We start from the raw sequence: 18,113 nt of genomic DNA, 5'->3' as shown, positions 1-18,113 counted from the left end.
GTGTGTGTGTGTGTGTGTGTCCACTACACACTGACCTTTGCTCTGTGGTGGATTTTGGCTGCGGTCTCTGAGGACATTAATCTCATAGACTGCTCCGTAGGGCTCAAACAGCTCACGGAGCTGCTCCTCTGACCAGGACCGTGGAATCTGGCCCACAAACATCTTAATGGCATCAACATCTGGCTGGTCGGGGTGGTCCAGAGACCCATTCATCTTCTTCCCACTACAAAGACAAAAAATAACAGTGGATTAATTGAGTTCTACGAACACCAGTCAACAACAGTGTGCAATCACATATTCTACAGATTAATGCTGGCAAGCATTAAGACAAGCATTTTTTAAAAACAATATTGAGTGGGAAACATAATTTGCTGTCATAACAACAAAACAATGTTTGTGAAGCCCATTTGTATTGCTGCAAGATTTTTTAGTGTGGCTTTTTTAGTACAACCAATAAGTACAGCTTTTTTCAACTGCTGTTACATTATGTCATGCTATCACCTCAAAATGCCATCACCCACTCCTCAGCAGTACATCTGCTACCACTGGTATACCAGTAAAAGATAACCTTCAGACTTTAACATGTTCTCAACACTCTGGCAATTACTGAGATTTTTTCTGCGTATCATTGCCTTGCTTCTAAATTCCCTTTTCTCCCTCATTCATTCCTAACTAGCAGGGTTAATATATACTGTCCACTATTAGAACAAGTATTTCACACTGACAAAATTAGTTATTTTTATTTTTATTTTGATGATTAATACCCAAAGATGGCCTGTAATACCAACAGATCTGCTATCCAACACAGCACATACGGTTCAAACCATTACTGGTTTAACACCAGTAGCATTAAACCCATCCTCTGAAATGATCTGTACTGCACTCTCCAAAGCACCCAAAATATAAAACAGAATTTTAGTATATTTCAGTTTCTTCTCTTTCAAATCTTATAAAGATAGATTATGTACAGTATACATAAGAAGTGAGTTTATCCCCATGACAGATCACTTCAATGTCAGTTGATTCAAGACTGTAGCACCTCTGGATATCTGCATTTCTAAGCTGACAACTACAGTATTTTCTCTTACGAACAATCAAATACATAAAAGTTGAAAGCACCATTTTAAAAAAAGAGGCTCCCAAACAGAAACCCGGTGCAACAAAAGGGAATACACCTCCGATCACTCACTTACAAATTAGAAAATTTGTGATCACTAAAAGCAAAACTGAGTCCACCCATCGTTTCCAGACAACTGCATGAACATGATTATAAAATGACCTGAAAACACCAGAACTTTCATGGTTTTGGATGTATGAGCTGTGTCTGTATATCTGCATCATGGCTCTACAAGGAAAAGACCCACCAGAGAAAATGAAAAATCTGATTGTTAGATTTCACATAGATGGAAAAGGATCCAAGAAGATCAATGACCAATGAAAACGCCGTTCAAACACAGTAGCGGCAGAAATTAGGTGGTATGCAACGTACCATACTACTAATCAGAGCTGCAGTGGTTGTCCTTCTGAAATGATGACATGGTCCATTTGCTTGTCCTATCTACCTTGGCACAAGTTTCGTTGACAAACCACATAGGGCAAAAGACACTGCTGAAGAAAATGAAAATAAATCTCATACATTTTGGGAGCACATTATTTGGTTTGATTAGACCTCAATAAATGTATTCAGTTCAACTGAGGTCCAGCATGTTTGGTGTGAACGTGGACTACTACAGTGAATACATAGTCCTGACAGTGAAGCACAGAGGTGTGAGTGTGATGATACGGAACTGCATGAGTGCGAAAGGTGTTGATATTTATAGATGACACAATGTAGATACTAAAATACTAAAATAATGGATGACCCACAGGCTGCAAGAGCTTGGCAGAAGAGGAATATTCCAGCATCATGACCATCCAAAGCATACTGAAAAAACTGCAAAAGTTTCACAAATTATAGAAGAAAAAATGTAAGAACTATGAACTGGAGAAGTATGTCACTTGACTTCAATCGAACAGAACACTTTAAAGTCAAATGTAGGGCAACATAACCCCTTCCACAAACAGGAGCTAAAAAAATTGTCTTGTAAGAATGGTAGAACATCTTATGTTCTCCACACCAAGAGGAATACCAGCAAAAATAAATGTGGCCATATGAAGTATTGAAAAAATAGGATTCAAAGCTCAATAACAAACTGTACTTTGTATTGAGTTGCAACAGGTTCATAATGTAGGAAACTTCACCTGTTAGTTTTAAATTTCATATAAGAACAAATACTGTACTGTTAAATTAATAATGTAATGAAATAACATCACCATCAGGTGATACAGTTTAGAATCACTTGGCATTTAAGTGATATTGCACAGGGCTGAACTCACCTCTCTGTAAAACCCAGAGAAGTCAAACTTACAGCAACCTTTTAAACCACAAAAATAATCATCTATCAAACCCATCTCAAATGACCCCTCAGTGTGTGAAGTTTTGTGTAACAACAATTTTTCTGGTTAGTGAGGTTTTTACTACACTGATGAATCCAACTGCAGTTAATCATATTTATATATAAAGTGCATGTTTCATGCAACAAACACATTTTTTGGTGGTGCCGATTACAATGTTAAACAAGGACAAATGGACAAGGATATTTTGACTGTTTAGTACCTAAAAGGCTCTGTCATCTAACCTGATGTCAACAGAGTGGCCATTTATGATCTATAAAAATTGTGAAGACTTAGATCAGTGGAAAGTTGCATAAGATCAATACAATTTATGCAAATGACAATCAGGAAGAGTCTTTGACACTTTCATTATTTTTAGGACAAGTGCAGCAACTAGGCAAAGGCCATAGGTCTTAGGTTTGGACTCTGTGGGAGACTCTAAGCACAGCTGTATTTTGGCTCATGTAGTTGCAGTAATGCAAAGTGAAAAACAACTTACTGAAAAGGAAGATAAATCAGAATGTGTGGTGACAAATAAAGGTAAAGGAAAAGGTAACAAGTGCAATTAAAAAAACGATCTGAAAATACAAAAACAAAAGTAGTAGCAGTATTAGTATCAGTAGTAGTAGCAGTAGTAGTAGTAGTAATATCAGTAGTAGTAGCAGTAGTAGCAGTAGTAGTAGCAGTAGTAGTAGTAGTAATATCAGTAGTAGTAGCAGTAGTAGCAGTAGCAGTAACATCAGTAGTAGTAGTAGTAGTAGCAGTAGTAGTAGCAGCAATAGTAGTAGCAACAGTAGCAGTAGTAGTGGCAGTAGTAGAATCAGTAGTAGTATCAGTAGTAGTAGTAGCAACAGTAGTAGTAGTAGTAGCAGCAGTAGTTGTAGTTGTAGCAGTAGTCATAGTATAAGTAGTGGTAGCAGCAGTAGCAGCAGCAGTAGTGGTAGTAGTGGCAGTAGTAGTAATAGCAGTAGCAGTAGTAGTAGTAGCAGCAGCAACAGTAGTTGCGGCAGTACTAGTAATAGTAGCAGTTGTAACAGTAGTAGTAGTAGCAGCAGCAGCAGTAGTAGTAGAAGTGGCAGTAGTATCAGTAGTAGTACTAGGGGTGTCTTACACTTTCAGCAAAAGGAATTCCAGCTAAATGATTTGATGCTACCATCTATGATACCTTTACGTGTATATTTTTGTCTTAACTCCTCTTCATCTCATGCTGTATATCAAATCATACAGTGAAATGTACAGATTTTGAAACAACTGAAGAAGAGATAACGACACACAGAACTGATGAGCATGTGAAAACACTGCATACTAAATACCTCACATCTTATCAGGCAGACGAACCATCCAGTCTGACGTGTGTAGGTCTATGGTGGTACTTTGTGGCAGTCTTTTGGGTTTACACACAAGACAGGTGATTTAATCAAAGCAAACTCAATGATCGGTCATGCTTAATTGCACTGCACAGCACTTAGCAATTCTCACGAGAGGCCACGGATGTATCAACACATTTGTCCTGCTGCCTTCAGGTGGCAGCAGGACAAATCTGTCTGTCTGATAGCAATATTACTCAAAAATGGACTAACGGATTTGGATGACATTTTCAGGGAAGGTCAGAAATGACACAAGGACCAAGTGATTAGATTTCGGCAGTGATGCGGCTTATAGTCTGGATCCACAGATTTGTTTAAGTTTTCTGTATCATTGCCAAACAGTGGTTCGGCATCACTGTAACTATGACAACAAGTGAACACTACGTCAGCTGCCTGCTGATGATCACATGATTGCGATCCTCCTACAAATCCACCACTGTGGTTTTATCAGGACTTATCAATCGGAAATTAAACAACAAATGATATATATTTTATATATATATATATATATATATATATATATATATATATATATATATATATATATATATATATATATATATATATATATATATATATGGCTGCAAGACTAAAATATGCATCAATCTCATATAATGTTGACACCTCTTTTGTGGATTTAAGCAATGAGAATAAATGCAGACAAAAAAAACCCCAAAAAACCAACAACAAATGAGCAGCCTTGGCGAAGTACTGTGCTCTGTGAGTGCTTTTCTGGTTATCATTATATTATTTTTTCCACCATGTATCTTTTAAATGCATTTTCTTAAAATAATTTATAGATTGCAAAAAGAACATAAACCTGACAATAACCTTTTGATTTTAATTTTAGATTAAAAGTTATCAGCAACAGCTGACCTATCAACAACGTCTCATTCTAAATAGTAAAAGCAGTGACCTTCACTAATGTGAAAAGAGAGAAAAGAAATAACAGATTTGTTATGTTGATTTAGCAAGTTGTGAAAACCCAGCTGTTGTCTGGTTATATAATCAGTATGACTAAACTTTCTATTGCTTCCACCTTTCTCTCTGAACAATCATTTGACTTGAAAAGATTGTAGATTTCACAGCACAGACAGTGCTATTAACTCATATGTATGTTAAGTTTGCCAGATCATGTCCTCTTTTAAAATCAGTAGGTTAGTGATTCAGAGCTGCAGCTTGAGAAATAGCTCTGAAGTGCCTACTGGTTACCATGTAGTGTTAACGAGCTGCATTTCAGGCACTGTTTTACACTTGTTCCAATGTCTGACAACAGAAACAGAAAAATATGTAAATGAGAAAAGCTTTTTGGGGAATCTGACTGCATTAGTATGCAGTATTTGTGAGCACAGAGAGGTTGAGCACAGGCATGTGTTATGCATGTGTACATTATGTACGGATACCGAATCGCGTGACCTAAATATGTAGTGGGTTTCGGGAGTTGATGGGACTCGGAAACAACCCAAAAATTTAATCAATTGTTCCTTGTATGATTTCAGACAGATAAGTCCCAATAAGTCCGCAGAAATCGATTTCAGAATCAGAATCCTAATAGGACTGCGATAATGTGATCGTCAGCAGGCAGCTGATGTAGTGTTCACTTGTAGTCATAGTTATAGTGCCGCTGTGCCGCTATCTGGCAATGATACAGAAATCTTTACCAAATCCGTGGATCCAGACTACAACCTGCATCACTGTCAAAACCTAATCACTTGGTCCTTGTGCCATTTCTGACCTTCCCTGAAAATGTCATCCGTTAGTCCATTTTTGAGTAATGTTGCGAACAGATAGACAGACAAACCAATGCTGATCATCACATAACTCCGCCGAGGCTCCGCCTCCTTGGTGGCCTAATTAGATGCACAACATGCTCACAATATAGATTTTCCTATTGTGGTGACATTGACACCAAAAATAAAAGTAACGCACTGGGTGTTAAGTTCATTATAGGCTTGGTGGACTGCCAGGCAGTTGCTCATTCTAGACGCTCACCTGGAAGCAGTGGACAGTGAGGATTCAGGACTGTCCAACCTCATTTGAATTTTAAAAGCAGAAGTTAATTTTTTTACGTCACTTGTCCATTAATGTTACTCACGGCTGCATTCAGACATACCACCACAGTGACGGAGAGCAACACGGCATGTACTGATGACACATTTGTTATTCATGCAAGACTAGCCAAGACACCAAATGATGTTTAATACATAATGACACAGTAACAGACTTAAAATAATCTCAGCTGATAAATGAGTTCAGTACCCAACCCGAGGATGGCTGTAATAAAATATTACTAATATAATATGTTCAAAATCTCAAACTGCAGCTGACAGACTCCGAGTGATTGTTTACCTGTGGAAAAGTTCATAGTGTGACCTGCTGTTAGATCCTCATCGGCCCTTTCACCATGTTGGGATAATTTGTAGTTAAATTTAATTAATGAAGTTGCTCAGTGCATAAATGCAGCAGCTCTCTCTTTCTTTGGAGACACTCTTGGATCCTACTACTGTCTGGTGTTGCAGCTATTTAATAAGCTACAAAGAAAAAGTCCTAAACAGCTGTAAACTCAGCTTCTATGTGTGACAGTTCACCTGTCTGATGTGAAGACATGTAGGTCTGCACATTGTGACCTGCTGTTAGATCCTGGTCCAGACTCTCAGTGATAATTTAAAAATAACACAATCTATTTAAGTTACTGTTGTTCTCTGAGCAAATGTGTTCAACTCTCCCTCTTTGGAGATGCTTATATGGATCCTGCTGCTGTCTGATGCTGCAGGTATTAAACAAACTCATAGCAAATGTTTCCAAACAGCTGGAAGAAACTAACTCCAGCTCCTCTTAGCATCATGAACTTGATTTCATTAATTATTGGTGAGTATCATTATTCTTTAAGCTGTTGGTGTCTGTTTTCATTGCAGTAGGTTTTAATATTATGGACGATTCATTTCGTTGCCTAATAGATTTCAAATTGTAGAGCAAAGTGAGTGAAAAGGTGTGTTGTGATTTTGGCAAACAAACTGTGTATTAAGTGCCTCTGATGTTTTGGGGAGAAATACTGTTGCTAAAATCATACAACTGAAAGTATTGCTGCTTGTGCCTGTCTATCTGTAAGTGTGAGGGCTCAGTTCAGACTTACACTATGTTAGAAGTGCTATGGAAATGTTACTAGGTCCAAACTAGTAAGATTGCCAGCACAATTGTTATGGATAAGCAACTAAGGTGCGCATGCATTCACACATAACCTTCACAGAGAGCAGTACAGCAACAGTACCTGGCTTAGGTGGACAACAGTTTGAATGTCATGCCATGGTCATTGTCAGTCGTGTTTTGATTCAACATCATAATGTCCTATCCGAGGATAATTAAAAACATTGGTTGTGTTTCTACCCCAAATAAATAAATATCAGCTGATAAAAAATTATTTCACTAACTTTACTTTTCAGCCCTAATCTTGGTCATTCTAAGGACTAGTTATAAATGCTGTATCTTGTCTTTTCAGAACCATGTGGATAGATGCATATTCCATCATTTCATATGATGACTCCTATACACCACAAGCCATTACATTATGAAATTGTACTGTTGCTACATGTCTCGCCATAAAATGCTGCAAACAGTAGAGATATCTTTTCATAATTGTGTAGGAGAGACTGTGTGGAATCTGGCAACATCAGAACCATAAGGGGTCCTGTCTCATTTAGAAATTGGGGAAAGAGCCCAATTTAAAATATTTAATGAATAAATACATTTCAATATTTTATTCACTGAAGCATTCACATACAGTAACCTAACTGAGGAGTTACCCAAGTCCAGGCAAGGGGCCCCCAATGTCATGCCCATGTTGGAGACAATGCCGAAATAAATCTGAAGCCGATTATTCTTTTGCACACAGAGAAACAACTAGTATCAACAGAAAGGGTAAGGCCTGCTGTATGTTATAATATGTTGTGTTCAGATTCAGATTCATATTCAGGAAACTTTATTTGTCCCCAGGGGGGCAATTAAAAGTGTGTAGTATGAAAGGTGACTTATTGAGGATATTAGTAAAAATATGGCTTTGCAGGTTAGAATGTTGATCTGTCTTCATTATGTTATTACTTCAGTATATACAAATATGCAACAAGCGAATAAAGCTCTGGTTCCCCTCTTTCTTGTGATACAATATTAACACATTGCATTGCTTAGACATTGAAAAAATGTATCAGCAATGACGAGTTCATGAGTAATTCAAACAAAGGTAATGAGTGTAGAGATGGATATAGAGCTGCATGCGGGATGTACATTCAAGATTATTTTTTCTCTGTGACACTTCATCGAACAGACAAACACTTAGCACTGTTGGAAACCTCAAGTTGAGCAGTTTTATTGTGTATGTGCTCCATTCCGCTCCATGGTATACTTCCAGACCAACTGAACTGAGAAGAGGGTATGTAAAGCTTGTCTTTGGGGTTCTCAAGGTTAATAGAATTGTAGAACTCTAACTCTGTGTCTTTTACTTGTGGCATGTCAGTAACTTGAATATACTGTACATCAGGAATGTTAAAGAAACCCAAAACTCAAAGAACAACACAAATGACCAAAAGAGAGGTACTCCTTAGCCTGAGGCCTTTTATCACACCAACACAGCTGCACATGATTTTTAGTGATCACAATAAAGAACTTAAAGCAAACTACTTGCAAGGGATACAAGGCAACTCTACAGAATAAACAATACTCACAGCTGGCCAAAAAGAGTTACTTACACAGGACTAGAAGTCAAAGAGCAATGGTCCACCATCATCTCAGGGAGAAAATCCAGCTTAAAAGAAGCCATGATGGCGAAATCTGTTTCTTTTCCTTTCTGCTTCTTTAACACAATGAAGCTAAATTGATGCAGGGATCAGATGGTGGTGGTAAACTCCAGAATGTTCACTTGCTGATAAGTCCCAGGCGATTGATGTAATAAGGCAACAGTGCACAAAATGAAGAGAGAAACCGTTTGTTGCAATCCACATGGAAAACCCATCCACTGGAACACAAACACAGCAAACAAAATCTGGCTAAGGAAACACCTTTGTTTCAGAATGAAGAAGCGCACAAATGACAGACACAAAGTGGCAGGCCTTTAGGTTGGCTTTCCAGGTACTAGGACTGGGACTAAACACTGCATGGAGATCATGGAGACAGAGGGGTGCTGGGATAACTGGGGCCAGAGAGAGTAATGCCCATTTGGACCACCACAATCAAAGTGCTGATGATCCACGGTCTTTGTGAACATTTCTCCTAGGACAGCAGATTTGGCTGCAGCGTCAGATAAACAGGGTGTCAGATTGATGGTGATAAGGCCTAGTGGGCAGAGGGAATGAAAGGGGAAGTGAATAGTACTCCTCGGCCAGTAGCTAATCCCTGGACTAGCCACACCAGGAGCTAACAATTAGGTTCCGGCCTGAGTGAAGCTGTGTTTGCCCTGCTCCCCTACATGCTGCTCTGGTTTGTGTGTTATTTTTGTGTGTGAAAACAGAAGTAAGCCAATGTCAAATAGTGCTGGCTTTGTGCTTTGTGCAGGTCACAGTGCACACACAAACTCATATGCACATAAACACCTACCTACGAATACAGACAAACTCCGGGGACGTGTAACATAAACCTCAACTACAGTATGTGTTCACGTGTCTTTAGGTAGTTGGCTGGACTGAACATAACCCATTACTGCTGCATCTCATTTCATTACAGTTCTATTATGCTTTTGTTGGACAGACTCAGAAAAAATCTTGCCAACTTCTCCTGTTTGAACTGCATACCCAAACTAATGCCGGCAAATTCTTAAAATTTCCAGCAGTGTCAATAAAATTACTTTTTTTTATAACCCAAAAGCACAAATTTGCCCGAAAGGGTTAGATTCTCAGTCCCTTGATACAGAAAAGGAAACAATGTCATAAAAATGGAAGAAACTTCAGTAAGAGCGACTGAGAAGGGATTCCTCTTCAAACACTAAACAATGTTGTAACAGTGCTGTGTGCACAGAAAGGCATCAGAATGATAGCTTCAGGACGTATTGTTTCAGCATCAATATTGCAGTGTGATCATGTGCATTAGCCACATCACAGGAAGTACAATGTGAAGTAAGCCAACTTGGCTCAAACACATTAGTTTGATTAGTCACTTTCCATGACTAATCAATATAGCTGCACTATAGCAGCTATACAAAGAAGAATTGCCCAAAACTTCGCTGCAAAACCCACTAAGTGAGGCCATGTGCATGTGTGTGCAGACTGTGGCAGCTGCTCCTGCTAATTTTTTTAGATTCTTCTTTCAAACTTAATGTATTATTGTTAGTAACCTTTTAGCAACTGTATTATCGTTTGTGTTAGCCAGAGGACTTGTGCTGTTTTTTCATTGTGTTTTAGCCACTTTCAGTCAGTGAAGCTGCTGTTGTATGGTGACTAGAACAACATCAGTGGAAATCCCAGCAGAGAACGAAGGAGGACATGCAAAAATGCAAAGAATGAAGCAGACTATCACTATTCTATAATTATGGACAATGTGAGATTGTCTGTAATTGCGACTCTCAGTTGCAGGTGTTTCTGCTAAAGGTTGCGCAACTAGCTATTAAGTTCATGGAGATAAATATGCCTTAGCGATTTTGATATTGGATGGCACTTATATAAATAATAAATACTAGTATTTGATATTCACTCAGATTGCCTTTGTTTTATGGTAAATTTAAAGATCTGACACAGTTTAGTTTGAAATACATGCTAAAACAGAACTGATCAAAATGTTTTTCCACTTGAATCTATATAAGAAAGCTCAAGAGGTAATTCTACTAAATAAATGTATATCATGGTGAATAAATGTATTGTTCTATTAACAGTAATACTTACAGTATACACCTCTTGTCTACACCGCAAGTGAAGGGAATTTAAAATCCATCCATCCATTATCTATACACCGCTTAATCCTCACTAGGGTCGCGGGGGGGCTGGAGTCTATCCCAGCTGACTCGGGCGAAGGCAGGGGACACCCTAGACAGGTCGCCAGTCTGTCGCAGGGCCACATACAAAGACAAACAAGCACTCACACATTCACACCTACGGGCAATTTAGAATAATCAATTAACCTCAGCATATTTTTGGACTGTGGGAGGAAGCCGGAGTACCCGGAGAAAACCCACGCATGCACAGGGAGAACATGCAAACTCCATGCAGAAAGATCCCGGGAAAGCCGGGACGCGAACCAGGGACCTTCTTGCTGCAAGGCGAAAGTGCTAACCACTACGCCACTGTGCAGCCCCTGGAATTTAAAATACTTTTCAGAAATATTAAGAAAAAAACAACGTAAATGTCAGCTCAGCTGTACTATTTTGACATATAACTGCTGTATCTGAGACTAAAAACTCACATAAAAACTAAATTTAGTTTACATTTGTTAAAAACAAACAACCTTTACTTTGGCACTTTCAGTAGCACCAGCAGGAAGCATTCACATTAGACTACATCCACATTAAGCCACTTAAACAAAACAGAGCACAGTCTAGAGTGTACAAAGCTTAAAAAAACTGGCTTGGTGATTTAGTGTGCAGGGGGGTAAATGGAACATTTCCAAAACAATGACATAAGTCTCTCTTGATGCACTGAGCCCTTCTCTAACTACCTATGTATTTACTATATATACCATTATTGCATTACATTCACTCTGTTTCTTTCTGTGTCCTTTCTCCGAGTGTCCCTGGTCCCAGAGCTGGATGCTGGATGCTTCAGATGTGTGGCTGTGTTTTATGGTCCTTGTGTCCCACCCCCCCACCTCTCTATCTCTACCCCTCTATCTGTATCCCTCTATCTCTACCTCTACCCCTCTACCTCTATCCCTCTATCTCTACCTCTCTACCTCTTCTGTCCCTCTCAACCCGCCCGGCCAGCAGGCAGATGGGTCCCCCCACATTAGAGCCGGGTTCTGCTCGAGGTTTTTTTCCCTGTTAAAAGGGTGTTTTCCTTGCCACTGTCACCTTTTGGCTTGCTCTGGGGGTCAGGCATATGGGTTCTGTAAAGCGTCTCGAGACAATTTGACTGTAATTGGCGCTATATAAATAAAATTGAATTGAATTGAATTGAAGTTGGCCTACTGAGGTACTTTGTGAATTGTGCTAAATGACTTGGGGAAGACTTTTTCAACATTTCAGCGACAATGTTGGCCCAAAAACATCCGACGGCTAACGACACAGTTAGCTGTCAAAAAAAAAAAAAAAAAGGTCTTTCCCATTCACTTTGCTCTACAATGTCACACCTATTACAAACTAAAATGTCCAAAACAACAAACCTGACTGCGATGACAACAGAGACTGTCACAGATCAGAACAAGAAAAGCACTCAGAGAGCACAATACTCCGCCAAGGCTACTCAGTCATTGCATGATTTCTGACTTATGAAATCTTTTAAAAAAATTATGGTCTGCAGCAGTTGATTTGTAGTAGGATCATGTGATTGTCAGCAGTCAGCTGATGTAGTTTTTTTTTTTTTTAATTCTTTATTTTACCAGGTAAGATCAGTAGAGAACAATTTCTCATTTACAATGATGACCTGGCAAGAGGCCCCAGCAGGAAGAAAGATAACAAATAAACAGTACATATACAAAAAGAACGCACAAGTGTTTAAATAGTGTTCACTTGTAGTCACAGTTACAGTGACACCGTGCTGCTATCTCTCAATGATACAGAAATCTTTAACAAATATGTAGATCCAGACTATGAGCTGCATCAGTCAAAATCTAAACACTTGGTCCTCGTGTCATTTCTGACCTTCCCTGAAAATTTCATCTAAATCTGTTAGTCCGTTTTTAAATAATGTGGCGAACAGACAGACAAACCAACTCCACTATATAAAAATGAACATCACCAATGATAAACGTAATTCAAAGCAGCAGCTGGATCCATATGAGTGTCTCCAAAGCAAGAGAATTGCACACATCTTCAAATGAGCCACAACAGCCACTAAAATCAGGCAACTTCAGTAATTACTTATAAGATATCTCCAAGAGGAAGACAGAATCGATCAGGATTTAACAGCAAGTCACACTGTGTACTTTTCTTCACCTTACCAGGTGAGTTGTTCAATAATTTGTTACATAGTGGCCGTCTCAAGTTGAGCCCTGAGCTCCATCACATTCGTCGGGACATTTCTATTTTAATGTCAGTCAAGTGGTAGATTATGTAGCGTACTAAGGAGCAGAACATTCCAGAGCCACACACAAAGATCCAAAGACCCTCTCTCAAAGCTGTAAATTTGGTAAGACACCACTTCAAGAGACAGCTAACCCAAAACTCACTTCCAAATGGAACATCTGCTGATTGGATGTTTACTACTAAAGGACCACTCATGGCACTTTTGGAGACAACAGGATGCCTCCTACCTCCACTAGAATCTGATAAGGGTCATAAAGTGTGAACTGTGAGGAAAACCACACCTCTGCAGGACTGGCATTCTGACCTTCTGATCTCCCTAACTAACACACAGAACTTTCTACACAGGAGTGAATAGAACAGTTTAAATCAGAACATTAAAGAAATGCAGCATCACCAGAATGATGATCTGGACTCAGTCTCTGATATCAGGTTGATCAGGATCAGTATGGAAGAAGAACACATGGAATCTGAAGTGTTGGTGGCAGATGCACACATGATACACAAACATCCCCCCTCTCTCTCTCTCTCTCTCTCTCTCTCTCTCTCTGTCACAGACCACAGCCATAAAAGACACAGAGAGACTTTTTACTCTAAGAATATATTCTCCCTGTCTTCTTATTATTACCGAATGTATATGCTTGTATGTTTAACCATAAGTTTACTTCTATGTAGCCTAAAATCTACAATTTGTAAGTTTATTCTTGTGTTTACACATTTTATCATTATCTCTGGACCCATATGAGATAAACATATTGTGTTTGGTGTCATTTGAATCATTTATTCTGTGTTATTTCATATCTGTGATCATCATAAATACTGAACAATTGAATTTGTACATTAAAGAAATGAACTAAGAGTAAGTTATAAAGGTATTTGGCCTCTGACCTGTCCTGGACAGTGAAGCTCAACACCACTGCTTGGGAGGAACACATCCATGATTGGTTAGATGCTGATCTGAATTTGACTCCAAAACTTTCTATGTAGAGGAAAGTCACTGGAATGCAACTTAGTTTTTTGGCTTTTAGTTTTTGTGTTCAGTTTGAGGTTTTTATTTTTGGTTTAGTTTTAGTTTTGTTTTTGGGCTTTTGAAAACTTGGCTTTATGAAGAATGTAACTTGGGTTTTAGAAAAAATCTACTTGGGTTTGTAACTGGGCTTGTAAGAATGGGCTTGTAACAAAGGATCTTAGAAAAATGCAACTCTTAGAAGAATGCAACTGGATTTAAGAATTACTTAAGAACTACGACAGCGCGAACATTTTTTTGATAACTATGAGCTTTGACTCTTAGTGGTTTTACTTTGGCACACTTTTGCAATGCAAACCTGCCAAAGTGTCTTCTTGTCTCTGTGTTCCTGAACCAACTCATCCAGCAAATCATCACAGTCTCCCTCTCACTACTACAAAGGCTACGCAAGTATCACTTTCCTTCTGCTAAACGGGTGAATTTACAAATTACAATTGGTTTTCCAATTCCAAATTCTAAATTCATCACCTTTTCTACCAACTGCTTCCAGTGATGATCACAGTTCATTGTTTATTTATCTGCATTCATTCATTTATTCACTGTCTATTGTTGTCACGTCATTGTTGTTTATTGTTTGTTTGTAGTATTAGTTAATAAATGTTTGTGAATAATTATCATCGATTCTACCATGTATTTCCTTGTTTTAGGAACGGGAGGTCAATGAAATCAGAGTTTACGACTTTCAGAATGAGACTGATCAACTTCATTTTAATCAAAATCTCTTTGAGACTTGCCTTAAATTGATAATTTCCTCAGGCAAGCTGAGGACGGTGCCCCTAAATTAAGTGCAATTATGATCATAAAGTGTAGTTTCTACCATTTCTACATGTTCCGCTACAATTATAATCACAGATTTTTAGAATTCTGCGTCTTTTTTAATCTAGCCAATATGCTTTACTTTGGCTATTCTGTTTATATGGTTGTCTTAACCCTGAGATGCATAAGTGGGTCAAAAATAACCCGTTGAGGTCGTTTTCTTGCAATATCTTTGTAATGAAAGTTTTTAGAATTTCACATTCCAGCTATTCATCAAAAAACATGTTTTGATATCATTCCAATTCAACTTTTATCTTTTATACTTTTAAAGAAATTGTAATATTTGTATTACTACTCCAAGCTCTTTATCACTGACAATATCATACAAGAGGTGATGCAGTGCACAAACTTGGAGGGACAGAGAGCAGCAACAGCTGGAGGAAAAGAGTGGAAAAATGTCAACAAAATGGACATTAACATTCTTCTATTGCTGTTCTGTGTAATATTCTTCTTTTTCAATTATCAAAATGATCAAAATGTGTTATAAAGGGAAAAATAAACATATTTCAAACATGAAATTCTTGCGTCTACAAAATATAATACAAACAATAATACAAAATTATTATTCTTCATCAAAATAACAAAAATGGCATAAAAACACACTGATTCTTATATAGGTCATTTTTGACCCACTTATGGAAGAGTGTAGGGTCCAATCACTCGTGCATTTAAGGGATAACGTATATACAGGTGTGTACAGAGGTTTAGAGGTATAGGTGATTCTTGTCTCTACCTCCATGCAGTTTTGTACACTAGTTCATGTTAATAACTTTGTGTCTTCTTTCTCCTGTATTCTGTGCTTTGTCCTCTCCCTCTGATCTTCTCTGCAGGCATCTTTGGATCTGGAGCTACAGAGGTCTGATGTGTAGCTGCTGGTTTTACCAACCTGCCCAGTATTTATGTTCTCTTATTTGTTATCTGTTTGTCTCTGCTTTCCTTTTCTCTCTCCACTTCACCACTACCCCAAACAGTCAAGGCAGATATCCATATATAAAAATACTCTGGGGTCTTCACCTCAGTATGTTAACTTGTTCAGAAAACTGCAAAGCACTTTGGCTGAGCAGCTATTAAGCGTATGATAATATTAAATGTGCTGCATAAATAAAACAGTGACTTCATTTGACATACATACAAAATTTTCAGTGTTTAGGAAATAATTAAAAACTAAGCTATTAGGTATTTAGACACCAGCCTGCTATTAGTTGAGATTTAGCCTTCAATTTATTAGTGTATAGTAATCTTCATCCAGACTGGATGTTCTGTGCAGTCTGATGACAGCTACCACACATCACCGGGGTGGATCTGTCTGAAAGAGGTGAAGGTGAGCCACGTGTGAACAGCAGAACACCCTCACTTCCAGACTGATGAAGCAGCAATGTCACGTATCCCGTGTGTGGAAGGGGGTTTTAACAGGCTTCTTCATGCCAGTCACAGATGACTGTGGGAGGAGTGACAGCAGCGACTTCCGTGTTGGATGACATCACATGCATGCCCACTTTTAGTGATATTTGTCCACCGTTAACTCCAAAGCCTGAGAGCGTTGGAGCAAAGCCCCGCCACACAACTGCGAGCCGACAAGCCAAACATTCATCACAGCTCACTGATGCAAACCAAACCAAGTCTATCATGGCGTAATTCCACCTAAATGTTACTGTTATGCTATCAAACCACTCAAGTAATTTCTACATGAAGCCTTGACGAGCAGCAGTTGTAGCTACACGATTAAGCTAGCAGGTACTTACAAAGCTTCAGTGCCGCGGGTGTGTTGTGCTCACGTTAGCTAGGTAGGACCGCGTTAGTAAGTTAAATGATGAACAACTTAGCTTGTAAAATGGCAGTCTCTCCTGCTCCACCGTCCACTCCACCACAGCGGAGGGGGTGGGGGTGGGGGGCGACCGGGAAGAACCAACCTTATTGGGTATTTTGCTCCTCGGTATATTTAAACAGCAGTGTGGAGAGTGTTATGTTTAAATAGAGGAAACCGGGTCTTTGTGAGCGGCCTTTAGTGTTTGCAGCTCTTGCAAACGGTAGTAAAGGTGGACGTGACAGTTCCCTTAAAGTATAACGTGGTACGGTCCATAGAGAGGCACTCTGGCAGGGAATGTCAGTTCCTACTGTCCTACAAGGTTTATTTTAATGATCTTATTTCTTTATATGCGTTTCAATTTTAGCTCTGTTTTCAAATAAACTGTAAAATGAAAATCTATTTAAAAAGTATAGTATTAGTTATCTTCAGAAAAAAAGGACAACTTAAAAGACTAAAATTTCACTAACTCAATTATAATTATTTAATTAGGAATGCAACCCATTTAAACGCAGGGTACCCAGTAATTCATTAAAGCAAAAGCAAGGCTGTTGCTGGACATTAAAGATCGTTCATAAAGAAATAAGACCAACCTGTGTGCTGCATTTTACTAGCGAAACATGCAGTTGTCTAGAGCCCAACAGCTAAAGCAGTCAGTGCGCAACAGAAGTACACTCTTGTGTAATAATACTTCAGTGTCAAGTGATTCCGTATTGTCTCACCTTGCAGTGACTGCACCACTTTTATGTGAAACAGTACGGCATTTGCTCTTATGTAAAGTTAAAGACTGTTTAAATGTACTACTACTTATAGAAAAAACAGACCTCACAATAGGAACTCAGTACAACTAATGTCAGTAAACCTGTATTTACTGAGAATATCTTAGATTTTTTAATACTTTGTATGGTCCCTTTTCAAACTCAATCCTCAGCACACATTTCTGGAGTGATATTCTGAAATGCTTCAGGCTCCGCAAGACTCTACTTTCAGCTGCTCTTTGCTGGAGGTTTGTGTTCTTCTGCCTTTCTCTTTAAAATACCCTGAATGTGTTCTGTTGGACTGGAGTCAGGCAACATACATGGTCAGGTGTTCTTATTTAGAAACTGAATTTGCCAGTGTGCTATGAAAGGTTTTTTATTGTGGAATATTTCTACTGCAGACTGGAAGTCATCTTGTCAGCCAGTATTTTGGTGTATTCGTGGTGCCATTTATATACACCTTTAGCACTCATGCAAACCCATATCATCACACTCCCACCTCCATCCTTCACTGTTAGGACTGTGTATTCACTGTAGTAGTCCTGCCCAGGTTCATGTTAAACATGCTGGACTCCATCTGAGCTGCACAACTTTATCTTAGTTTCATCTGATCGAAGAATGTGCTTCTAATATTCAGTAGGTTTCTTTTTATGTTCTTTTGCAAAGTTCAATCTTGTAGTGTTGTAGCAAAGGTCAAGCAACGTTTTTTTTCCTTGGACACTGACGTCATAGTTATGCAATGTCCCTCTCACTGTCG

At 38.7% G+C, this 18,113-nt stretch overlaps 1 protein-coding gene across 11 annotated transcripts in view; it reads right to left on the bottom strand.

Moving 5' to 3' along the window:
- Positions 1-16,690, bottom strand: part of celf1 (cugbp, Elav-like family member 1) — a 42,473-nt gene extending 25,783 nt beyond the window's left edge. For 2 of the 11 annotated variants that reach the window (XM_035958251.2, XM_035958259.2), the window contains exons 1-2: positions 8,540-9,336; positions 36-223 (exon numbers count right to left, since the gene is read on the bottom strand). In XM_035958251.2, coding sequence (XP_035814144.1) covers positions 36-223; positions 8,540-8,610 — 259 coding nt within the window. In that variant the 5' untranslated portion in view covers positions 8,611-9,336. Of the gene's footprint in view, positions 1-35; positions 224-8,539; positions 9,353-16,536 lie in introns of those variants that run through there. The other 9 variants (XM_035958261.2, XM_035958253.2, XM_035958254.2 and 6 more) reach the window with 9 other exon arrangements.
- Positions 16,691-18,113: the final 1,423 nt, after the last annotated feature.

The sequence above is a fragment of the Amphiprion ocellaris genome, chromosome 1, assembly GCF_022539595.1.
Source record: "Amphiprion ocellaris isolate individual 3 ecotype Okinawa chromosome 1, ASM2253959v1, whole genome shotgun sequence".
NCBI lineage: Eukaryota > Metazoa > Chordata > Actinopteri > Pomacentridae > Amphiprion > Amphiprion ocellaris.
Note: the sequence above shows the minus strand (reverse complement) of the source record. Positions and strands in the feature narration are given on the sequence as shown.